The sequence below is a fragment of the Apis laboriosa genome, unplaced genomic scaffold, assembly GCF_014066325.1.
Source record: "Apis laboriosa isolate Shangri-la unplaced genomic scaffold, ASM1406632v1 scaffold59_cov161, whole genome shotgun sequence".
NCBI lineage: Eukaryota > Metazoa > Arthropoda > Insecta > Hymenoptera > Apidae > Apis > Apis laboriosa.
The window spans coordinates 104,772-131,621 of NW_025223856.1; the positions used below are offsets into that span (position 1 = coordinate 104,772).

The 26,850-nt window shown below is 39.5% G+C and overlaps 1 protein-coding gene and 1 non-coding gene across 2 annotated transcripts; one reads left to right on the forward strand and one right to left on the reverse strand.

Moving 5' to 3' along the window:
• Nucleotides 1–9,048: 9,048 nt before the first annotated feature.
• Trnap-cgg lies at nt 9,049–9,120 on the reverse strand. Its single transcript has one exon. It is a non-coding gene; the product is annotated as a tRNA-Pro (tRNA).
• Nucleotides 9,121–13,199: 4,079 nt separating this feature from the next.
• Nucleotides 13,200–25,234, forward strand: LOC122717800 (knirps-related protein-like). The gene is made up of 3 exons (XM_043942213.1): nt 13,200–13,357; nt 18,669–18,746; nt 21,766–25,234. Exons 2-3 carry the CDS (start codon nt 18,669–18,671, stop codon nt 22,936–22,938), a joined length of 1,251 nt encoding a protein of 416 aa, XP_043798148.1. The 5' UTR covers nt 13,200–13,357; the 3' UTR covers nt 22,939–25,234.
• The last annotated feature ends 1,616 nt before the right edge of the window (nt 25,235–26,850 follow it).

Here is a 26,850-nt window from a genome sequence, read left to right on the forward strand (position 1 = left end):
ATCGTAATAATTCGATTCTAATAACTCGGCCTTCCTCCTTCCTCCTTCCTCCACCATCCAACCTCTAAACCCATCAATCACGTTTGAAAAACCCGCGCGCACAGATCCACAGATCTACGCGCCGCGATCCATCTCAATTGGAATTACGGCGGCGAGTGAAATATAATGTCAGCCGTTAATGAAAACTGGGAAGAAAAAGGGTAACGCGACGTTAAACGACCCAGGGGATAATCCTCTGAACCTGTGGGTGATAAAGATGCCTCGATTCCACGGTCTAATTACCAACGATTATTCCAGCGAGGCAACCAAGGGTGGCCCTCCCCCCTTCCTTCCTCTCTCGCGCGCGTACACGCACGATGAAGAAATAAGCATCGACTGTTAACCGTCTCGGGCAATTATTAATCGCGTCTCAGGCTAATGACGAGCGGCCCATACGTGGCGCGCGAAAGGGCCAAGCTGTATGCTAATGAAGCGGCGAGAGTAGCTCCGCGACTCTCTTTTATTTTTCGCGCGGATAATGTAACTTTGGCCGGCCGCGGCGAGTGATTAGCATCGGCTCTGACTCGCCTCGCGATGAGGCTATCCCTCAACAAGGCCACGGGATAGGTGCAGAGGGGAATATCCCTCAATGTCGCGGTAGCCGATGAAGACCTCACCGGGGGTAGCTGTGAGCCTTGACCGCGTGCTGCTCGCGCTTCATATATATATATCCTCTTGGGAGGAGATGGAGAGGATGCTCGAATGAACGGTCAAAGTGCGAAATCCAGTTAATACGATCGAGGAAGTTGGAGAGGGTGCGAAAGGAGGTGGATGATCGACGGCATATGCAAAAGTTTATTAACTTTGAAAGGATTTTTGTTTTTTTTTTTTTTCTTTTTAGTAAGATAAGTGGTGCTATAATTTATCAAGCGTTGCGCGAATGTGGTGTATATGGCGAATACGGGAAAATTGATTGAATATTTTATATTGTACGTTGAATGACGAATGACACGTTGGAACAAAGGATTTCAAAGATTTCTTGATTTTATAAGGAATACGCGTAGAAAATGAATCGTGTTGAATTGCGATTTATGCAGTTTTTTCCCATTTCGCACAAACTTCATTTCATTATTAGAGATATGATATATTGGATAAAGTGCTTACAACGACGTTTATCTATTATATTTGAAAGACTTTCTACGTAAAAAAAAGTTATATTACAAGTTCGACAATTCCATCTTTACCATTCGCGTGATTGATACTTCTCTCGCAGTTTCTAATTACTTTATATTCTTTTTTGATATAAAACAATTCTATGGAAACCTGAAACTATAGGATTGATAACTCTATTAATTATTTCCTTCAATATACACTTGTTATAAAACTTTCTATCGCAAAAAGCTGACTTTCTATTATTATCTTAAACAAGTTGAACTACGATTACTATATACGTCATTAATATTCCCTAACAGTTTATTACATCGATCTTTCTTCTCATTTGCAATTGTAAAAACAAGTTAACGTATAATTGTACAAATTTTACAATATTCGAAATAAGAAGAATCGTGAAAAACCGACCATCAATTTCCCCAACAACTTGACTCATTCGACTCGTGGTATCGCGCCACTGTGAAAAGGATCGTAACTAATCGAACCAATTCACCGATTGACAATCGAGGAATCTATTAACCATACGAATTCTGACCGATGTACACGTCCAAAGCGTTAATTAATCATACTGGTTAACCGACTATCGTTTACACCAACGGTTTACACCGGCTAACATACGTATATACACGTTGGGACGTGCGTGAAATTGATTTAAGATCGACGCGGTTGTAAACAGTTATTTAAACGGAAAGAATATCGGGACTCTTCCGAAGGTGCGAACGAACACCTCGTTACGCTCACGGTGTTCCACGGTCTGTGAAAATGGAAAATAGTAATGTTATATACGGTTATTGCGAGACAGTTGCAAAACGTCCCCCCGGCAAAAATGCCACCGCTAATCACGACAGATCGTCCGATCGTCGGGGCCTTTCGGCGTCGTGGCAATAAAATTGGGTATCGCAACGCGCCCCAAGCTGCAACTCATCGGTGTACACTCATTACCGGATCCGTGGAAGTAGCAGTAAAGTGTACGAAGTAATTCAAACAGGGTATAGCGTAGCCAGCATCGACGTGTCAGTCGTTATTTTAGAGGCGAACCGTGTCTCGTTTGTGTGGCGCAATTTTACAAATGGCGTGAAATACGTACACACGGGGCGGGGACGGGATTGGAAGAGTGTTAAGAAAAAAAGAAAAGGAAAGAAAAGAGAAAAAAAGAAAGAAGGAAAAAGAAAAAAAGGACGTGGAAAGAGCGAGGCGTAATTACGAATAAAAGTTTCAATTAGCTCTCTCGGGCTAAATGTGGTCATCACGGTTGCCGTGATTCATAGGCCATATAAACTGTGTGTGCATAGCCAGGGCGCGTATACAACGCCGGGATCGGCGAAGGATGATGATGCTTACCACTCTACCTTTCACTTTGTTTTCCCGAGATACCTCGGCTAAATATTAACCTCCGTGACAGAGATGCTTTTCCCCGTGTGTCGCGTCCCATGACCATTATCGAACGTTATGAAGCGTATGAAAATTCATACGATAACCGCTTTCCAACTCGAATATACAGGGTGATTTGGAAACGCAGGAAGAGATACTCGAGGGGTTGATGCGATAAAATAAGTAGAAATATTTATTATAGTTATCCGATTCTCTTGAAACTCAACATATTAGATCTTTATTGTTGAGTTTCTTAAAATCTGTGCACAATTTTCGAGAAAGAATAGGAATCGAGGAATCCTTCGTATTTTCTAGCTTTCAGATTTAACGCCAAGACGTGCAATAAAATATTTTAAGGCACGAGTCAAACACGAATGGAAAATTGTTTTTAATCGTGCATAATTTCGAATTTTTAGCGTGTAAATTCCTTGAAATGTTGACACGTATTTCTGAATTACCCTGTATATATTCTCTCCCATAACTCTTTAATTCCGTCGTGTATTACATTGTAACGCAACGACGGCAAATTAAACGAAGAGATACCGCTGTTAAACGTCCCACCGTTGACGCATCCCATCGTTTCTTCATTTTTCTCCCTTTTCTTCTTTTTTGTCTCTTTTATTATGTTTCAATCGCCATACCACGTCGTTACAAACGATATTTTTATCGTGTTCTCAAGGAGTGCCGCCTATTCTATACGAAAAAGATTGAAGCTAAGTGAAAAACAATCGTGAGAGTTGTGAGAGACGTGCCAACGATTCTTTGCATTCTAAGATATGAAATGCTCGATCAAATAGTTACAATTTCCACGCAAAGCTGTTGTTAACGTTATTCGATCATCGCTCGAGTTTCAATCCATTTGAAAATTCCTTGCGACGATGAAGTTTAAAGGAATCAGAGAGATTTATTTTCATCGGTTTTCTGGACCTCTGCTCGTTAATAAAAATTTCCATCGATTAATTGAGGCCGTATCGCTGTCATCGCTTAGCTAGCTTCGATTTTTCTCATCTCCTTCATTGAATTGTTACTTTTTCTATCCATTCAATCATTACAATAATATTTATCCTCAGAAGCACTTAATAAAGTGAAAAAATCAAAATTGTATCTGTTTTACGAAAAGAACTTGCCATTGATCTTTAAAAAGATAAAATTTGGAGATGCATCGCTCTTATTATATCATAAAATAGATAAAAATATTCAAATTTTAAGAATTTATCGCAATATCACTACAAAATCTTGCTCCACTGTTCCATTCTAAAATTCAATCTCCATAAAATACCAGTGAAATATTCTTCTCATTCGCAGAAATAGTCACGATCGTGTCCATAAATATAAAATATCTTTTTCTGCCAAAATTTCATCCAGATGACGTATTACATTAAGCAGCGCGATCCGTAATGGGATTACTTTACAAAATTGTCCATTCTTCCAAATCCCCGATGCGTCGATCCTTGATCATAGAGAGAGCCTCTCCTATAGATCCTCTCTCTCTTTCCGCACACAAAGAGGCTTCGATATTCCCTGGAATTCTTGGGGAATTCTATCTTGCGCGATGCGCACAATCGAGAGAGGATCGTCTCGTCTCCTCTAATCGGGACTTTACGAGCACCCTGTATTCCGGCATGCGTGCCTCGTGCGCGACCTCAGCCGACCTTAGCCGACCTCTCCCACATTACCTCGTCCACGCACCTCGGATAGATGCCGAAGACGACGAAGAAAACTCCTTCCATCCAGCGTATATACCGGGATTACCCCACAATGACGACGACGACGACGACGACGACGACGTCCCTCCACACGTCCGCCAAATTAGCTCTCGCTCGTGTTTGTTTCCCATCGATTCCTATCCTCGATTATTCTCCTCGACCAATGCACAAGCGTGTATGCATCTGGCATAGAGCGAGAGTTTCGTCGGTGAGTTCCTTTGAAAACGTGGCCCGAGGAGAAATTTTCGCGGGCACGAGATTACACCGGGGTTTCATCCGATATCCCCGGCTGACTGACTCGAGACGAGGCATACTGCACGCATAGCGTAGAAACTCCTCCTCGGGAGGAATTCTTCCTGCTGAACCATCTTTAATTAAACTCCTGACACGATATAGCTCCGAGGGGATCCAGCTACGTGCACGAGACACGGGAACGATACCGGGGTGAAAGTAACGACGACGCACGAAACGGATTGATGATGTTGATTGATGGTGATAACATTTGGCTGTTTATTTTATTATTAATGTAAGGACATTCTGTTTCGTTCATTTTGTTGAAATAAAATGGAATTTGTCTAGTCCAATCTTCATATGTCCCGAAAAATTTAGTTGTTTCAGTTGAATAACGTTGGTTAAAAGCTATCTTGATCGTTATTATGAGAATTATAAACTCGTGAAGTTTTCAAAGGGATAGAGGAAGAATTTTTAGCAGGATCTAATGCCAATAAGAAATATGACACGCGTTACGTCTTCATCTTCTTCGTTCTTGCCAGAAGGTTTCCGTGCGGATCGTGGAAATTTCGTTCGGTTTCTTTTCACAGTTTCGAGTTCAATTAACTTGGGTTTCCTGTTTGTCTACGCTGGCCGGCCGAAAAAAAGGTGATATCTGCCGAAAAACCAAAAACTAGATTGCCGCGTTTGCCGTGGCGATTAGCGGCCGATCTCACTAAATGGCGAGACAAACGGCGAGGCAAGAGCCTTCTTCCTGAAAGCAGCAAAAATTCCTGGCGCGCACGAGGGAAGAATTAGCGAGAGGGGAGCCCTCGATTCCCATGGAAATTCCATTGGCCGGTGTCGTTACTCGCTCGTCTTAACGAAAGCAACCGGTGTTTGACTTGAAAATATTCCACCGGCCATTTAATTGGCCGATAAAGTTAAGCTGCAAAACATGGCCGCTGTTAAACGTGGCCAACGGAGGATTTCGTGTCTGTAAAAATCCGTTCAACGTCAACGCGTCGATATTTTATCGTTGTATAATCTCCACGCCAGCTCAGGAGCCTTCAGAGCGCATAAATGACATCGACCTCGGGCTGACCCGGGTAATTGAAAGAGGTGGCCGCGAAGAGACTTGAGAAGTAACCACAAGCAGGCTTGGGCACTCGTACGTAGGTGCAGGTGCGCCTATGCTCCATGTTTCCACGATATGCATATATAACGAGTGTGTATACGTGCGTTTTTACCCCGAATCGAAGAAATTTAGCCATTTGTTGCATAGAACAGAGCCGAGAAAAGAAAGGAAAGGAAAAACAATAGCGTTCGAAAAAAAATAGGGTAGAAGACTGATACTTGAACGTTGCTAATTTTGGAATATTGCATTTCTCGTTTTCTTTGTTTTTAAATACATGTAAGAAATCTCTGAACCCTTTGCTAATTTTATTTTGCTTTATAATTTTTTGGTATTGAAAGCTTGTCGTGAACTCTAATTTTATTAATAGAGATATACAGATAAAAATGTAGGGAAAATATAGGGAACCCTATATTATTCCAAAGTTAAGACTAAATTAAGACGTACTAACGAAGACTAATTTTATTAATTAAAAAAACCTACTCTGGTTCTTCACATACTTCTTCGATATTAGAAATGTTTAAATTAATTATTGCAAATTAACATTTCTCTAATCGTTGTTCATTAGTAATATCCTCTTGGCCTAAACTTGCACGGTTTCGCGTTTTATGCGATACGAAACAATACCGATGCTGAAATAATATAATTTTCACGTAGAGAAAAATAAATTAACGAGTTGGCCCTAATTGCACGTTCAGAATTTTACGGCTGATCCTGTCGTACATGTGATGTACAGACAACATTACGAATACACACCATCGTAACATACACCATGATGGGGAAAGGGAGAAGCGGTAATTACTTTGAGCGTGTACGATAAAAAATCAGAATAAAATGGTGCCTTTATTAATTACGTATTACTTAATCACAACGGTTACAAAAAAAAAAGCGTAAAGAATGGAAGCGCATCCTGGTTTTTTTTGGTTAAACGTGTTCTTTTGGTCATCGATGAAAAAGAATCCTGCTAACTAACCGCGAGAGAGCACCATGATCGCGAACTATGGCAATGCCGTGGCCCCGATCGCTCGTACATTTTTGGCCAAACATTCACTTTTAGAAACAAGGATGGCCCCTTTCGCGTTATACGACTCAAGACGTTGTGTAACGCCTCGTGTAGACTTTTTTCTGCCCGCTTTTTTTTCGTCCGTCTGTCAAGTGTCGAAACTTTTGCCCCGAATTAACTACGATTGTATACACGCGGATTCGCGGCTATGTCGCGATGCACAATACGATTCAGACGACTGCTTCATTATGTAAAGAGAGGATGAGGAGGAAAGAAAAAAAAAAAAAAAAAAAAAAAAAAGAAGAAGGAAAAAAGGAGAGAAGCATAACGCAACGTCGTGTATTCAAATTGTTTACACAGTAAACATAACCTAGCGGACTACCAGCGTAACCAACGAACGTTGTGAAACTAACCTATCTAAAGTATTCGTCGTTCTTTTATCCCGTCGTGAGATATTTTTATTGCAAGAAAAATAGACTTTTATTCCATCGTATTAATGCTCTATTAATCTTTCTATAAAATCTTTAATTATCCTACGATTTTATCGTAACAAATAATTATTAATAATCAGTGTCGATAATTATAATCGACTAACCTTGGTAAAAATCCTTCGACCGACTAGTAACACGGTAATAAAACGTGTTTCGAGGACGAATATTTTGATACGTTTATTTCTGTCATTACTTGACAGGGAAAGGATCCTCGCAATGAATTTACACGACGGTAGAGTAAGAGTTAACACATGGTAGATTTCGATAATTTTTAAAATTCGCGTCATCCTTAATGTACTCTATCGATCAACCATGGTCATCCATATCCCGTTTCTTATATTACCTTCTGTTTACTCGTATCTTATGCCATTCGCGCGACAGCAATTTTTCTTTTCTTCTTCAAGGATTTTCAACACACAGACTTTTGACGTGCGTGTATCATCGAGAATGTTAATCCCGAAGAAATCGATAATTACGAAATAGATAAAAATATCAAATTTCGTTGAATCGTAATATACAAGTTACGTGATTAGGTTACTCGAAAGTTGTGCGTGAATTATTAGAATTATTAGAGTTATTAGATTTATTAGAAAGGGTCTTAATGGAAAGGACAGAATACACGAGCACTAATGTTCGTGGAAGAAATTGAGATGAAAACAGGTTTCAAAAGACATTATCGAATTGCATCGAGGGTGTCGGAAACAAGAAAGTGACTTGCGAATTTGATTAAATAAAATTGATGCATTCGCTCATTTAGAGGAGTAATTTCGCAATAATCATTGGCGACTCTCGACTTTGATGCATTAATTTCTCGAGAAAAATCGACGTAATAGCATTGGAAAGCATTGTCAAGATTAATATATACTAAAATTAGAATATCACGAAAGTGGGACATATATATATATATATATATATATATATATATATCTTGGAATCTTGGAAAAAATCTTTATTATATCTTTATTATATAATAAAAAAATTTAATAAACATTTGCTAAATTTTGTCATTATATAAAAGATATTTAACGAACCTTTCAAAAACTTCTCGAGATATTCTAAAATCAATGTTAATAATATTCCGTTGAATATTTAAAATCCTATGATTCGATTAAATCAAGTTATATTTTATACGAGATACGAAACTCATAACATATACTGAGACATTGCACATATTTTTTTTTTTTTTTTCATCAAAAACGAGATAATATCTTAATGTTAAGTAATCTACGGCAACAGTTACACGAATAGAAGATTACACTTGAGTTTCTTTGAGATCGATTACCAAATCACGACAATTAACTTTAGAACTACCACTATCTAAAATGACGAGTTTTAAATTTTTTATATTTGCAATTTCTAAAAATCTGCACAAATATTCTTACATAATTAATATTAAATTATATATGTGTATATCTAATTATTTTCATTATATCACATTAATCATAATTATCTACTATCTAGACATAATAATTTAGATATATTTACTTAGATCAGTAATTCTACCATTAATCCTTCCTTTATAAAAGTAATTGTAAATTGATTAAAATATCTAGCTTCGATTTAAAAATTAAGAATAAATAATTATAAAAAATGATAATGATATGCTAACAAGATACATTAGAACATTGATAAACAGATGAAATAAAATTTATAAAATATCGATAAATATACAAATATGCAAATTCCAAATCATATAATTTTAGCAATAGCAAGTTTTAAAAAAAGAAATGAATAAAAATTCAGTTGTCCAATTATAATTATCAAACATCAATGAAAGAAATATATTGTATTATATTCCAACGACCATTAAAAAAAAAAAAAAAAAGAAACTACCAAAAAAAGAAACTACCAATTTATTAAATCAAAGGAGCGACATTTTGGAAACATAACCTCACTTACGCACGACTGTGTTCTCGAAACACAGCACCGTATGAAAGTGTTGTACACGGTTGTTGGTAAAAAGTAAAAGTAAAGAAATTCCACGGGCTCGTCCGGGATTTGAACCCGGGACCTCTCGCACCCGAAGCGAAAATCATACCCCTAGACCAACGAGCCGGATATTATTTTTTGTTAAACGAGTAGAAAAACGCCAATTAGCATGTATAATAATCCTTATCACGATCGACTGATTATAATAATTTATTACACGCGCGCATTCTTCGCGCTCGAGCAGCTTGACACGTGTAAAACAAGCGATCAAACGCGTGAATAAACTCCTATATTTTGAGAATATATCATCGAATCGCGATAATGGTCGATTAGGTAATTAGAAGAGGCGGGAAAAAAAAGATTATCGAATTATGGCAAAAAAATAATCGATACGCATTCTTGCGACTCGTTTCCCTAATTGATTGTCACCAGACGTCTCTGGTTTTTGCTACGACTATCGAGAATTCCATCATCACCATGAGAAGAAACACGATTGTCCAACGGATCATGGAAAAAGCGTTAATTAGCTCGTTTGAATGGGGGCCGGGAATGCGGTTTTCTCAGAGTTGGTGCACGTGGCGCCATCTGTGGTACAAACGTTGCATTCGCGATTAGCATTGCGTGCCGCCTCGGCGTCCTCGCAATTGCCCTGCCAGCAAGAAAAGATAATCCCTCCGCGTTTCGATCTCTCGCAACAAAGTCGAGGAAAGGTCAGAAACTGCGTGATTGCTTTTCATCGCTGCAACGTAATTATGGTCGCGTCAAAGTCGACGAGGTAGAAACTTGTTGCGTTTCTAGACACGAGAGAGACGCCATGAACCGCGTCCGCTTAATTCTCATCTCGATGTACACCCCTTCTACCGGAAGTAGATGTTCTCCAGAAGGAAATATAAACTGTAACTAAGCTTTAATTTTTTTCGTAGGATTACAATCTCATCCTCTTATTATAGTTGCGTTTTAAAAAACTTCGTTGTTCAGATTCAACCAAAATATATTTTTCTTTCTTCGTAGAAGATCCTAAAAAATTTTATTTTGATAAAGGATAACCCGAAATAAATAATAATTTAATTTATTGTTGCATCAAGTCGCCGATATTTTAACGATTATAGATCATTCGTAAAGATTAGAGGAATAATTTTATCCTGTGAAAAAGTAAGAGGCGAAAAATATAACGTGCATCTAAAGCTGAATGTTGTGCGTTCTTTTTAATTAAGTTAAACTTAATTAAATTCGTAAAAGATTTAAGAATCGATTGTGACTATTACCATTTTTCTTTAATTTATCCTTCCCCACAAAATATAATAATAGATTTTTTTGCAAAGATCCACATTTACAATAACGATGATCGTTTAACAAATACTGGAAAGATATCACGATTTTCTACATAAATGTAGGAACTAGAACGATTTGAATTTCCAAGCAAATATTTAGAAAAAGAAAGTAATACGAATATATCTCCTGCAGATATATTATTCTTACAATTAGTCATAAATATAGTCAGAGTGAAACAAATAAAGTTTTTGCTTCATTTCAGTTTGCAATATTTTGCGCTTATAAATGTTAAAAAAAAATGCAATTAAAATATAAAAATATTTACAAGAAATTTCGAAGATTATTTATTTACAATTTAAAATTTTTCGTCAACGTATATCATATTTGATATTCATAAAGAATTAAAACTAAAGATTCGTGACGAATTTCTTTTAATTTCGTTTAAATATAAGTATTAATCATAAAAGAACAAATATTAAAATTTCCTTTAATCTTTATCTCTTTCACAAAATATTGCCTACTCCGACTTACTTCTAGTTAAACTTTATTTACAGAAAAAGTGATTTTACGAGTGTCTTATGTACCAGATAGTTAAATACTCCGATATTAATATTAAATTTTACGATGCTTACAAATATTTTTTCAATTTTCAAGAGGAAAAAAAAAAGGAAGGGGGGAATAAAAACGATTGTAACGTGAGAAGTGATACGAAATATATTAATATCGTAGAAAAACGCCTCGGGGGATCGTTCTAATTATCATCTTGATAAGACGTAGTTAATTACGTTTCTCACCTAGGATGTGCATCGTAGAAGGTAATCACCACAAAAATAATCACGACACTGACCTACGAGAATTCCGGTGAAAACTAACTAATTTTCGAAACGCGTTTTCTTTTGTCACGGGATTGTTACGCAATCGAGCGGCATTTCGTGAAATTAAAATGGAAGAAATGAAAGGCGACGAGGAATGCGCGGATACCAAAGCATCTTTCATATATCACTAACACAGAAACCCCAAAGGTGTTATCGATCATTAAGATCTCTATGATCTACGAGCAGCCGTGGTTGTATCTTCAAGGACACGTGCAAAGAGAATCGTGTTACTCGGCACAAGTACAGGGTATTTCTTTTAAACTAATTTTAGCGACGAGCAACGCTATGAGTAATTGCGAATCGGTATCCCTCCGTATCTCGAGCGTGTTAAAAAAGGAAGGAGAAGAAGAAGAAGAAGAAGAAGAAAGACAAAAAAAAGAAAGGAACTTTAGTATGGGCAATATAAAGATGCAAGGTTAATCCGCAATTAAGCTCGTTTCTTTTCCCCTCCTCTAAAATGTTATATTCGAAGATAGTTTATGACAGCGTTTCCGCTATACCTTGTATTTCTTTCCACGTTGTCTCTTTCTTTCTTTTTTTTTTTTTTTGCCTCCAAAATAAATAAAAATGGTTTGCCAAGGAATAAAAAAAAAAAACATTGAACGTGATTTTGATTCAACCTCGACACGATTCTTGCATAATCGATTATTAAAATCTTCCTCGATGTTTAAAAAAAAAAGAAACGAAAGAAAAATCGAATGAAATTAATATTAAAAATAAAATAATAAAAATAATAATAGTAATAAATATTCAGTAATAACGTCATTAACATTTATAACCCCTATTATCATACAAGCGGCCTGCAATTATACGTTCAATCAAAAGCAAATCATACAAACGATAAAAGCTCGACTCGTTGACAAAAAGTTATTCAAACAAACTTCAAATAAAAATACTTTCGGACAAAAGAAATTTTACTCTACCTTATTATACCCGTTTATACCAAGGTTTTAAGATAAGAATCTTAAAAGAAAATTGTGTTAAAAACTACGACGATTAGACAGGAATTAGATATCCAGAGTGGTTCACAAAAAATTCAATTCATCGACAAAATAACATCCCGATCGAATCGAACGAAACCGAAGAGTTGAGATTACTTCACTTCGACCGAAAAGGTTTGATTTAAGGGAAGGAAAAGGTGTTGGGAACCGCGAGGATCGTTATCAATACCGTCAGCTCCGGTGTGCAAAGCCGTGTATACGTCGCAGGTCCAGCGGCTCTTCGAGAGGGTAGGAGGTCCGTGCAAAGGAGGAGAAAGAGAGGCGAGGAGAGGGATAGAGCGGTGAAGCCCCTCCCTTGTACCCCCTCCCCGTGGACCGAGTGGATCCCTCCGATCGTCCAGCAGGACCCCCCACCAAAGGTACGAGAGGACCCGCGGCCCACCTGTGCCGCGGATGGACCCTGCACGCTTCTCCGCTGATCCGACGCACAGTGTGCCCATAAGGCCCATTCGATGTATACTTACGAGAGCGCACGAGCCTAGCCAGCGAGCGAACGGAGCGGCCGACCGATCGAGCGAACGAAGTGGGACCGCAGAAAATAATTGGAGGTGGGGGCTGATTCAAGAATCGACGTGGACACCCTCGCCTTCCAAAGTCATTCACCTAACGGTCATCGCCGCGTCAAGAATCTTCTTCTTCTTCTTCTTCTTCTTCTTCTTCTTCTTTTTCTTCTTCTTCTTCTCTTCTTGCCACCTCTTCCGTTATCCGGTTGGACCCAATGGATACTTCGACGATGGTCCTACAATAGTGAATCGGGGAAACGGACACATCGTTTGTACGATACATCGGGAATAGTGGACTCGGACTTTTCCGAGAATTATTCTTTTATAAAGGATCCGAGTGACGTTTTTGAAGAGCAACAGAGTACTCGTGGACTAGTTAACGTGAACAATTGTTCTCAATTATGATTTATTTGAATTTGTGTGATCAAGATTGAAAAATTGTTGTACGGTGACATTTGTTTTTTTTTTTTTTTTCACTTGTTTTTGTTGGTGCTGTTCACCAGACACGGAGTGAACTCTTTGGAAAATTTGTATGGAACTTGTGTGCTTCGTCCGACGCTTCAAGTGACTCCGTTCGATCAGTGATCGTTGGTGATTCTGTTCGTAACTGTTCCTAATATATTGTGATGACAAAGTGTCGAATGCTGTATCTTATTTGAGGATCGTCCGTTTTGTCGTCGATGAATCTCGCGCAGTGTTAATCTCGTTCAAGGTATGTGATCATGTCATGTCTACCCGCGAAAGGAGATCGGTTAAAACAAACGATTCCCGAATCTGACAACTGGCAATTACGAGTTTCTTCATCGCGGTTTAATTTGAATGGCATCAACGTTGTCGCTGAACAATAATTAACAACATAGGATCGTATCGTCTCTGGTATCTTCTTCCACCACGTTGTTTCGCGGAATCATCGTCCGTCACGTTTAGAAACGAATCGGTACGCCTACGAGTCGAGCAGAAGAACCGAAGGACGGAGGTGCGTTTCGTAATTCGAGCGCGTGCTTGTCGGTTCATTTTCTTTGTCTTTGGTCGCGACACGAGAAAAAAATCGCACGATTTCGACGATACCTAACCCGTTCCACGCAGTGCAACTATGGAGGAATGCGGTATCCATTGAAAAACTCATTCCTGGCAAATCGATATAAATTATTACAGCTTTTAAGGAACGATACTTTAACGATCGCAGTTACCTGTTTAAAGAAAAGAATTTTGATAAGCTGCATTTTCTTCTAATACTTGTATGAAAACAAATTCGAAGTTTCGCTTGTTTCGAGTTATTTCTCTGGACATTTAAAAATTTGTTGTATCTTGAAACTTTTTCTCATTAATTTTATAACATATCAAAGCATTTCCTTTAATTATTAGATCACGTGAAAATCAAAATAAAAATGGATGCATCGAGTTCTTCTGCATTTTCCACATCGTTCGTTTTATCAATTTTCTCGACAAAATATCGTATCCAAAATATAATATATTAGTTTCACATATTTTTGCAATTACTTTTTACATTCCTCCATAGTTAGTCAATACAAGGATATCCAGTGACATGATAAGGCCGATTCCACGTTGAACGCCTTCAGGCATTGTGATTAGGCTAATTATTGGATTCATTAGACACTCACGCAAGAAGATTATATCGCTTTACATTTTAACGATCGAATATCCCTCTTGTTGTGCATCGTTAAAGTTGAAATTAGAGTGAAACGAAATTGTGACATGTGTCATTTGGAAATATTTCATAACGAGCTTCGCATTACGGCAGAACGAAATCGCGATTCAGAGATTCAGAGCAGCTGATACGTACACGGGGAACTGTGTTACGTGCGTTGCGTCGCGTTTCTGCCACCTTCATATTTGACAGCGATACAATAGAGCGATGCACGGTGCATTGCGCGATAGTTTGATAGAAATCTGTACAAACCGAGTATCGAAGAGCGATGGAATAATAGCATCGGAAACAAACGGTCCATGTTGGATCGCGCGAAGGCCGATCGCCGGAGCACGCGTTGCGGAACGCCGTTTCATTTCGAAAGACCGGAAGTCGCTCTCTGCAAACTGGATCGCGCCGCTTTTCGAAGATGAGAAGACGAAATAATATGGCGGTCTCATCCAAATACTTTCCTTCCGCTTTTCCAAAATTAAACGAATCGAAAACATCGTATTCGAGACGAATATTTTTCCCTCGATTTTCCTTTCAATCTCGGATGAAATTTAACGTCTCGTTATAGGAGAATATATCATCGGTATATAGTTTTGAAAAGAAGCGAGTGCAAGTACTCGAGGAGAAAAAAAACGTGGGCGACAATGACCATCGCTTTTTATTTTATTACTTTTTATTTTATTAATAGTCCTCCGATAATTGCAGCGGCAAAAGCAGTAAAAAAGTGACCTGACCTACCCTCACCGATCCGTTCGGCAAACTCCAGCTAGCTTTAGTGCTTTAAGGAAATAGAGGACGAGCCGTTTTTCGCCAATAAAAACTTAAATAACGGTTTCCAGAAACCTTTTCTCTCCTCTTTTTTTTTTTTTTTTTTTTTTTTTTTTTTACAAGCTCGAAGGTGAGGCTTAAAAATGAACATAAGGGACGCAAGTTTAAGGGAAACACCGAAGATCCGTAGTGTTGGGATCGTATAGAGGGGTGGTTGTTGGGTCATTCGGTCGTAAAAGCGTAATATAGTGCAGAATCGTGGTCTCGAAAACGGAACTAAACTCATTTGCCGAGGCATGCGTCGTGGGAAAAAGGAAAATTCTACGTCCGTGTTGCTTAGACGACGTGCCGCGACGAAAGTAACGAGGCGTCGGTCATTTAAAATAGTTCCGCTAAAACAACCGTGCGACGACTTTCACGCGCATGTAAATGAAGAAAAAATCCACCGATTCCTAAGAAACCACAAGACCGATTGGACGGTTACGGTGTCGTCGTTTAATTAATGCGCGAGGCGGCGTAGATGGTGACTGGTCGCTTTTAGCAAAATCCTCGCTCCATTGTGTACGTGTACGCGTGTACGTCCGCGGCATAAGAGTAAGCGCGTAAAGCGGAAGAGCAGAGCGTGGTAGGTGGTTTTTATCGAGAAGGTCAGCTCTAGAAAGGAGGACAATCACCGAGAGCGAGGCAGCGCTAGGAACTTGGATTGATCCCTTTGAATCGATTTGAACGGCGTGCCAACACGGCTGCACTCCTTCTCGTTCTTCGAGACTGTGTGTCTTTCCGTGGAAATCGAGCGATGATCGCCCGCCACTTGTTGGCGGGAGAGCCGATCGCGCTGAAAGTTACGAGCCGCGCCAGCATTCGTTACGATTCTCACGGCTTCGATCGGCTTCCAGCGCAAGCAACAATCGCTCGCCCCAACCGATCTCGTGACGATCCCTCCCCCCTCCCTCCTCCCTCCCCGATGATCTTGGCGACGAGCGCGTTTCCAATACTCTTTTCTTCGCGAGGGATACGAAAACGAAAACGTTCGGGATACGATCGTGATCGAATTCCTTGCCGATGAACTTGTTCGTACACGTGACACCGTGATAAGTTTGAAGAAGAGGTTTCAGAACTTTCTCTCTCTTTGCAATTCGCTTTCCTCCTCCTCCTCCTCCTCCTCCTCCTCTCCTCCTCGATTAATGGAGGATTCGCTTTTCTTCGTATTATCAATCTTCCAGCGAATCTTATTTGAAATAATTATCGTTCGAGCATTCGTCAGATACACAAGGGTATACAAGCAATTTCGTTAAGTAATTTCTGAACAGGATCTATCGGCGCGAATAGCAATAGAATCGCCGGGTTTAATTAATCAACAATTTTATTGTAGCAGCGGATAGGTCATAATTAAAAGTCATTTGTTGGAACATTAAATCATCTATCATTTCTTTTCGAGCCGTGTATTATTCTGTTAAACTCGCAAGAATACGGCCGTATCACCGCGCAGGCCGTATCCGTTGCGACACAACTTGGTAACAATATGGCTTAAACGTTGCAACCTCGCATCGAAACGTGAAACGTTCGAGTATGCAGGCACCCTCTGAATAGCTCACCGGATGCACACCTGCAATCAGTGCAGGTTGCGAGAGCTCGGGCGCATCGTCAAGTGTTACTCGACTCGAGAATCGAGACAATCATTTATTAATTAATGCCACCAAAACAATCATTCTGCCGAGCCCAATAAGATGGAAGAGAGATACCCTTTTTAAAATATCAACCGAGCCTGGAGGGCTGCATTTACCGATATTATTTTATCGTTTAAACTCGATTAACCGATCATCCATTACTCCAAAATTTTATTTGTTCGAACAAGAATAACCAAAAGTCGAAAAGAATCTCCATCTCTCTTATTAATTAAATTTATGATAAAATATAACGAGAACGCCATTCGTGAGTTGATATTTTGATATTTTAATTGTCTTCGTTCTATCCTCATTTATAAATATTTATCATTTCTCTTTTTCTTTTTCTTTTTTCGCGTAAGGAATCAATGGTTCGTCTTCCTGTTATTTAATTTTGAGTTTCAAAAAATCTTTTTCGATTCGAAAGATGTTCCGCCCCAGGTTCTCCACCCAAACAACTCGAATAACTTATCACATCTTTCTCCGTTTCACAGTGGTTGATCGATCCCGCGGGTGCAACAGTCGAGTGCAATCGTCGAGGTCCAGCAGGCAAACCGCGACGATTGCCTCACGTGGACAGGCCAGTTTTTCCTCGCGATTCGAAAATGTTCTGTAGCAATACCGTTACCACGAATCCAAGCGAAAAGATCCAAGTAGAAAACGGGAATCCAAGTTGGAAACGATTTGCGTCCATCATTTGTTCATCGGCCGGTGGTTCATCCGATAAATATAAATTTCGTGACAAAGGTGGAACGAGCGCTTTGAAAGTCTCTTCGTGGCTTCCTCCGGAAAGGAAAGGACGAGGAGAGGGATCTCAGGCTCTTAGGCTGAACTGAGAAAAGAATCGAACGCGGAATTAAAAGTATGCGTAGGCACGTCGAGGCGTCGAGCGTCCGCGAATGAGAAGTGTCAACGACTGTGGGGTGTAGGTCAGGAAAGAGAGACTCCGTTGATCAAACAATCGATGTCTCTTCCATTAGCTGAGATTTACTTTCCCATTTAGCGACAGTCTGTCATGTATGAAAGTCGCCGCAGGAGACATGCCGCGAAGAACCTTCGGGCTACGTATGTGGGTCACTACTATTGTCCTATATTCCCTCTTCGACTCCCTCTCTTCGTAATTCACTCTATGCACACACGCTCTTAAAAAAAAAAAAAAAAAAAAGAAACGAAAAGAAGAGGAGATAGAGAAAGNAAAAAAAAAGAAGAAGAAGAAGAGCGTTTTCGACTTGACGAAAACTCGACACGAAAATCATTAAAAAAATAAAGCGTCGCCTAAAGTGTTATGCAAATGCCTTGACGATTTACGAGCTAGAAAAAGATAGAGGGATAGAGGGGAATAAAAGCGACGAGGTGTGAAAACGAGACCGCGGCGGGGCCTCATTCTGTTTTCTGGACGAGCGGCCAAAGAAGGCGAAAGGAATTGGCTAGATGAGAGAGAGAGAGAGAGAGAGAGAGAGAGAGAGAGAGAGAGAGAGGGAGGGAGGGAGGGAGGGAGGGAGAGGGGATCGCAAATGATAATAAAGAACGACAGAGAGGAGAGGGGAGGAGGGGGGAAAAAAGCAAGTGCACGAGGGTTTTCCGCTCGTTGAACGTAACACGCACCGCTTTGCCACGATCCAGCGATTCGCGCTAAAACCGGCGAATTACGCAACGAGCTTCTTCTCTTTCCCAATCGCGCGATCGGTTGTGGGCGCACGATAAGACTCGCATTATGATTTTGTCGAACGTTTGAAATATGTACACGAGCGAGTTACGCGAGCGGGGACATCGATTTTGTTTTCCCCGTCGGTTTCGTCATTTACCGTAACGGAAGCCAGTAATCCGAAGAATTGCGAATTTCATTTCCACTTCGATTTCGAATTTTTTTTTTTTTTTATTCGAATTTAACGGGACGAATTCAGGAAAGAATATTATCTTTTGTGTTGCAGATGAATCAACAGTGCAAGGTGTGCGGCGAACCCGCGGCAGGCTTCCACTTTGGCGCGTTCACCTGCGAGGGCTGCAAGGTGAGTCTTCTATGGATCATTCGACGATACGATACGGGTTTCTTGGAAATTTGAACGGTCGAGATAGCGATCGAAGTTGGAACGGTTGGAGTGATATTTCGTGTCGACACCGGGATAATTGAAAGGTCAAACATCGGTAATTCGGTCCAAGTTTTAGTTTCGATGAGTTTCTCCTCGATGGATGGATTCTGCGTAAGAGAGATCGTGAAAGAAGAACGAATGGAACGTTAAAAATTTTCCAACTGATATTTTTTCTCTATCTCTTTCTCTCTCTTTCTTTCTCCCCCTCCTTCTTTTTCTGCACGTTCTGTTCACGGCGATCTTTTCCGCAGTTTCGCAAAGCTGAGAAACGGTGATCGCTTTCACGAGCCGCCTCGTGGCCGAGGTTAAACGTTTGACTAGGCATGCGTGTCAACGGGGGCCCCCCGAAAGTAACAGCGACCATGTTTGGCGAACCGATGAACGGTCGCCTGTGTAAAAGGAGAGCCGAATTTCTAACGCTCAAAGGGAGGAAGAGCGATCGAACTGATTTCTCCTGTTTAAAATGATCTACACGGTAACTTGGACATTCACGAATATTTCTTAGAATAGCTATAATAAAATTCGAATGAATCATTTTGTATTACACGTTGATATTTTTCAATTGTTACATTAGAATTATTGTGTATTGCAATAGTGACAAGAAAGCATGCGAATTTCACAATATATTTTCAAATAGGATGTTTATGAATTTAATCATTTAAAAAAATGATTTGAAAAATAAAGTGTATACGTCGTTTTCATAAAATTATTTAAATATTTGTAATTTCAACCTAAAGTGACTTTCAATCAATTCAATCAGTTCAATTGATCAAGCAACCCTCATCGAAGCCTACTTCATTCCCTGTTAAACAAACGAAAAAATCCAAAAATCGAAAAACGGATATGTCGAATATCCTTGAGAGAAAAATGAATAACCGCCGCGAGTCGAGCGTAAAAGCAAACGTTGGCAGGAGAATAGTGGAGGCGCGTAGAGGGGAGGGCTGACATGCTACGATGGGCCTGAAAACGAAAATAACGAAACGAAACAATGTCGAGATGACGTAATCGTGAACTAGGGCGGAAACAATTGTGGCAGACAAGTGCGAAGCGCCGGAAGCACCGCCTCGAACCCGCTCCGTGATCCGAACGAATTGACGAAACGCGCGTGCACGTGCTCAAACCTGAAACAATGTCTACCCGTGGCATAGATCTGTCTCACGATCGAGATATATCTCGTCCACGGTGAAAACTCGAAGAGCGCGCGCGACTTGCCACGGTCCTTGACGTTCCACAATGAGATCGATCGATATAGTCGACTAACGAGCCGATTCGCGGTTATATCGGGTCGCGCTAATGGGAAAGAAAAAGAGGGAAAAAAGGGAACAGAAAACAGGTGAAAACCGGCACAATGGTTCATTATCGTCGAAACTATTGAGAACGAATATCAACCTCTGCCTCGTTCCTCTACCTTTTTTTCTTCTTCTTCTTCTTCTCTTCTTTTTTTCCGGAGCGTGAGTCAGAGATATCTACGTTTCGTTAGGCCACGAAAGTTCAGCCGTGTGGCGTAATTAGCCGGTCTATTTATCGGGCGGTTTTCGAAAGGAAACCGTAGGTAGCACGATCCAACAACTGTGCAAGGTTTTGACGATGAAAAGACGCTTTGCGGCAACTTTGATGTGGTGTCCGTTTGCATAACGCGAGGCGCGAGAGGGGGGCGTAATAACGGTAGCATTTTCTCGATTGTGTCATCTCTCTTCTGAAACGTCGCGTATATTCTCCCGTGGATTGGGTCCCCTTGTTTCCTTGCCACGGATGAACCTTAGAATTAACCGGAGGACCTTAGACCACACCGATGACAATCCGGGACGTGGAGTGACCGAATGTCAAAGAAAACGCGTTCACCTAAAATACACAGATATATTTGCTTTGAGAAAATGTAATTTAATCCCAGAGTTTAAAAAACGTATTAAAAGAAACGTTTTGTTCAAAAAATCAAAGCCAACGCGAAGTTGAAAAATGATTATATATTTCAAACACTTATTATCATATCATCCTTCGAATCTATCATTGAATTCGCTATTAATTTATATACCGCGATAAAATTCATATATCCTAATCCTATAATTCTAAAGTATCCGATAAATAAAGGCAAGTGGAACAGGGGCCGTGGGTCTCGGCGAAGCGCGCATCGGGACCACTGGGCCGCAGGAAGAGCTCGTTTTCAGGACAAACGAACCAGAAACGATTAATAATATAGCGTGCGTGCGGGCAGAAAAAGCGAAAGTGCACATCGCGTACGCACGTTGCCTGTGTCTCTTTAAAGACTGATCATTAACTTCGAAGGACGAAATTTCTTATCGGGTTACGCAGGAAATCGTAGGTGTTTCAGGGCGCGTATACCAAGTCCCGCTTTTTAAATGTATACGTTCGATTCGATATCTAGGAACGAGGTCTTAAATCGCGCGGGTTTCGTAAGAGATACTTTACCATAGGTCTTTCAGATATTTTCCATTCGAAATACATTGGAATGTAATGGATTGGAACACGGAGAGGTGTTTTTCGAGTGTATCGAGCGCGTTGGAGAATCAGAAAAGAAAGAAAAGGGGGCCGACACGGAAAGGCAACAGTGTCGGAATCGTGAAATTGCACCATTTGGGCAATTAGCGCGAGCACAGTAGGCCGCACGCGCCCACACCGACTCGCTTCCCGCTGCACAACATGAATGAGACAACGAGAACGCACTATTACAACCGTCTAACAACTTTGCCGTACTCATTATGAGCGGCACAATGCACGTTGCAGTAGCGATAGATCTCACAACCAATCTTTGACCTCTGAATTTGCATTTAAAGAGCATTCTAGATTTTGTTCCCCTTTGTAATCCTCAGCTGAAGCTTGATTCCTTTATGTCGACGTAATTAACGGGAACAAAAAAAAATTATCATACCGTTGATTTATCATCGCATTAATAACGAAACGTATTCCTTCTGTGTTTCAGTCCTTTTTCGGGAGATCCTACAATAATCTGAGCAGTATCTCCGAATGTAAGAATGGCGGGGAGTGCGTCATCAATAAAAAGAATCGAACAGCTTGCAAGGCCTGTCGTCTAAGGAAATGCCTGCTCGTGGGCATGTCGAAATCAGGTTCGCGATACGGACGTAGATCGAACTGGTTCAAAATTCACTGTCTGCTGCAGGAACAGCAACAGCAGCAACAGCAGCAGCAACAACACTACCAACAGACCCTATCTAACCAACCACTTACGCCACAACGAAAACCAATGAGCCCGCCTATCGGACTCCACCCAGGCCAACGAAAGGACGACGTGCTGATGCTAGGCCTGGACGACTACAAGAACTCCACTTCCCCTAGCATTAGCTCCCCCGAATCGCACAACAGCGACAGTTCTGTGGAAATATCCGAAAGAAGAGCAGCCTTCTCGGGGCATCCAGGCTTCAGACCCCTACATTCGCAGTTGCAACCCTCGGTCGCCGATCTTTCGGCGCTCAGCAAAGAAATGATGAGTTTACCCCTCGGTTTTCACCTCGGTGGGATGTCCTTGATTCCACCCGCCTTCCTACCACCGCCAAGTCTCACCATGTTCTCACCCTATCATTTATACGCCACGTCCCACGGGGCTTCCCATCCCTTGGTACCCAACCATTCTTCCAATCTACTTCGACACTCGCCCGTGATCGAGGATACGAGCAGTACGATCAGTACCGCAACCACCACCACTACCACGACGATAAGTATCGATAGCAAAGACTCGTGTGGAAATAATAATAATAACAATAATAATAATAACGATAGATATGCGCATAACAATAATGTGCAAACGAGGCAGAGTTCGAATGAAGAGATCGGAGAAACCTACACCAAACGATTCTATTTGGATGCGGTGTTAAAAAGTCAGAGAACACAGGAAGGTTCTACAGCGGCGTCTACGAAGGAACATTCCGAAAACGATTCACCAATATGCAGCCCGGGATTGGAAACGGATTGTCCACCTCCGCAGGATAATCCCATAGATCTGTCCATAAAGTCGGCCCCCACTTCCGTCACCGAGGAAACGGAAGAGGACGAAATCGACATGGAGAACGTGAGCGATCGGGACAGCCCTCCTCTGAAAAGGAAGTCGGTGCCTATAGATCTAACAACGAGATCCTAGAGAAGGCAAGACACTCTCGTTCTACGAAACATCGTTTATCCGCTCAGAAAACAAACGGAATAAGTGGATTTCGAGCGTAAGGAAAAGTAGTTAATCGATATGTCGGATTGCCAAATACGACTGGTGAGAAAGGGACTCGTGATATCGTAATCAATTACATTCCCCTTTCTCCTCCCTCCCCCCTTCCGGATCATGTCAATCAGGAAGACTCAGTGGGTTCGAATAGTCGAGCAAAATTCCCAGAATCGTACATTATTTTTAATTGCGTTCTCAGAGCAAGAATTACCGGATAGATTTTGATCGAGCTCGCGGAGACAAATCATTCGCGCCGAATAGTTAAACGCAATTCGCGCCAGCCTCGTAATTCCCGGCATAAATATCCGTGCCAGTTGGAAGAATGAAGGATTAACGTCTCAATTCCGGGTAATCACGGCGAGGATCGCGAGTCGCCGATCGATGGCTTGTTGCGCAAAAGCCAATCGACTTTAACGAGAGTCCTCCGCTTTAATTAACGAGCGCGCGCGCTCGTGCGGTAATCACGTAAGACGGAACGAGACGGAGATAGGGTGAGATGGTGCGGTGAGGAGAGAGATAAAGGGAGGCCAGACAACCGGCGTCTGACGCGTTTGCAGAAGCGGGAGAGCGACCACGGTGCAACCGTGGTGCATCGGTTGATAAACACGTCAAACTGCGGGGTGCACGTGTTCGGAACGTGCGTTACAAACCGGTGTACACGTGTAGAACGTTGCCAACCGCTTTATCTTACAAGCGTTCGACGCCTGCCAATGTAAACGCCTCCGTCGCTGCAGCTTTGCCACTTCTTCTCTCTGCTTTTGTCCCACGTCTATTTATTACATCCTTGCGGTTGAGGAATTTTCGATGATGATACGAAGATCGTAATCGCAGGAGAGCCGGATGTGTTCGCCGGATGTCCATGACGAATCCAATGAATGTAGCTTGGAGAGGGAGAGAATTTCTCGCGCTTCTTTTCCTTTCCGAGGATCCTGTTCTCGTTGAAATTGTGTGGACGATACTTTTCCAATCTTCGTTGGCCAATCCTCCAGATTCCTCGAACACAGATTTGCTTTTATTAAGATATTAAGTCATGTGCGATCCGAGTCGCTTAAAAAAAATGCTTTTTAATTCCGCGGGATCGCTCGATCGTGTTTGATCGATCCTTGAGAGATCCGGGAAATTTCCGGATGCAAGCAAGATATGACGATTTCGAGACAATAAAGAATACTATGTATTTAATCGTCTTCAACCGGTCTTCAACCTTATAATCGTTTATATAAGGTATGATGTGTAAATATCAAGCGAGAACGAAGGTATTTTTTTCGCGTTTCTATTAATCGTGATATTAAATTTTTACAGCGCAACGAAAAGTAATGGTATCTCGATACTTTTCGTTATGAAAGTAGTCAATAAATGGCCAGTACTTTGTTTAATGAAATTGTTGATTATATTATCGATATCGAATACGTGCAATCGTAAATGAATTTTATTTAATTAATATCTATGTTCGTACACGGACACGCTGTAATTCCATTTACCCAAGTATAACAAATAAGATGGGGACGAAAATGTAAATAATAGCTAGGCAAGATTTGTGTGAATGGGACCAGGGCCAGTACTTACTTGTATATAGCTAATAGATAATAAACTAATGAATTACAATGCTCGAAATAATTAGAAAATGTGATCAAATATTAGGAATAAAAAACATTATGCATATGTTATAAATTACAAAATTGGTTACCAGATATATCAATAAGTAATTCCCTAATTAATTTGAGCAATGTATTTAACGAATTTAAACAATTATGTAAATCATTTTTCCTTAAGAATGAATTCATGAATTTATCAATGAAATACATATGATATCAACATGATATTTTTCATGCATTTCTAAACATATACTAAAACTCTGCTTTAAACTAATGCCTATTGATTATAAACCTATGCTATATTTCACAAGTAAAGTACAAGTCTATAAATCCCAGGGCCCTTATATTTGTAAATATAAATTACTTTTAAAAGACACAGTGGAGATTGCAGTATAAAATTTTAATCAGAAAATATTAGCAACGTTTATACTTAATTTACTTTGTTGATTGATAAATACTTTTTAAAGCGATTTTGTGAAAATTTTTAACGCAATAACCATTAACTAATAGAATTAGCAATTTATTAGGAATACCAATCACTGCCACTTCAATTAGTTAAAATGTAAAATTAGAATGAATTATTGTACAGAATTTTGGTACAAAAAAATTACAAATTACATATTAGCAAAAAAATTATAAATTGTTAAAAATATATGATTAATTTGAAATTAGTTGAATGTTATTTTCAATTTACTCACATTATTAGATTACATCTTTGATGACATCTGTATATTATATGATTACATGGATTCCAGTGGATTATATAAATTATAGATGATTCCTAAAGAATAAAAAATTTATTATTTTTGATAAAAAATTTATGAAAATATATAATTAAGATATAAAAAAATTTTTATATTTTAACGATTTTTCAAAATATTCTACCTTAAAATAATAACGATTCACGTTAAATATACGAATGAACGAACAGGAAGAGAATTTATATAAAGTTGAGAAAATGCAAAGATATGTGTGTAGTATATTCAAATAACAGAAAACATGGCCGTGCTAACATGCAACATTTCAACATGAATATTCAATATTTCTTGACATAAATTCTGGTCGTTCGAAAATGAATATACATATGCAATAGACCATGTATTCGCAAAGAACATTAAAAATTTGTATTCAAATAGCAGTTATATTCGGTAGAATATATATTTTCGTGATTTTATCTGTTCTACATATCGAATGGAATAGGCACTTGTATAGTACGCGGGAGAAAAATCGCATGCGCGCCAACCGACCATAATTTTCGCAATATCTTTGTAAGAACCGCAAATATTACGTGAACTAGCTACAGTAAAGTCAATATTCTTACATTATTACATAACTCACCTGTAAATCGACGTATATTCACAAATAAACCGGCAAATAATCACACTAAGTTGCACTGACGTTTCGCGCCACACCACTTGTCTAAACACCGGAAAAGACGGAACATGGAACGGAAATGAAAAATGAAACATTCGAAATGGACACTATACAACACTAATCATGTATAAATAAAAAAACATTTCAATTTGCAATTAGAATAATTTTCTTGATTAAAATGATTATGTAAAATAATATTTTTTATTATAATGTAAATTTTTCGAGTTTCTAAAAATATATTCATCGTTATCGATAAATATAGTTAAATTAAAATGTAAATTGACAATATCCGGTTCAGATTTTGAAACTGTCGCGTCATATCTAAATAATTCAAATATCTTTTTCATTTTAAATAATACATGTTCATAATTCATATTATTATAAAAAATGTGAATAAAATATAATTTCATAAAACAATTATATTTTTTGTCAAATATTCCAAAATGTTGAAATAATGATCAAATTTATCATCGTATCATTATAAAAAATGAAGGGAAATGAGTATTCTAATTAATTATTTAAAGAGAAAGTATCAAATAATGTCATGAATAAAATTTCTTATTTTGCGTTGTTAATTGAGATACGTGATTTGAATTGTCACATAGCTTTGTGTTAAAACGAAATTTAAATTTTAACTATGGCTAAGTAGAATCAGTACGATTTTACTTATCGAACATACATCCGTGTCATCGGTGCCTTTGATAGTCTAATACATACTCAGTAGTTCGCATTTTTCCGTGGATTTTCACATTTCACGTTTACTTTCGAACGCGCTACTGTAATACAGATTAGATTTCGAAGTCATTTGTTCACATGGCAATTTAACGTGTGGTTTAACAAGTTCCTTGAGAATCGGTCTATGCATCGTAGC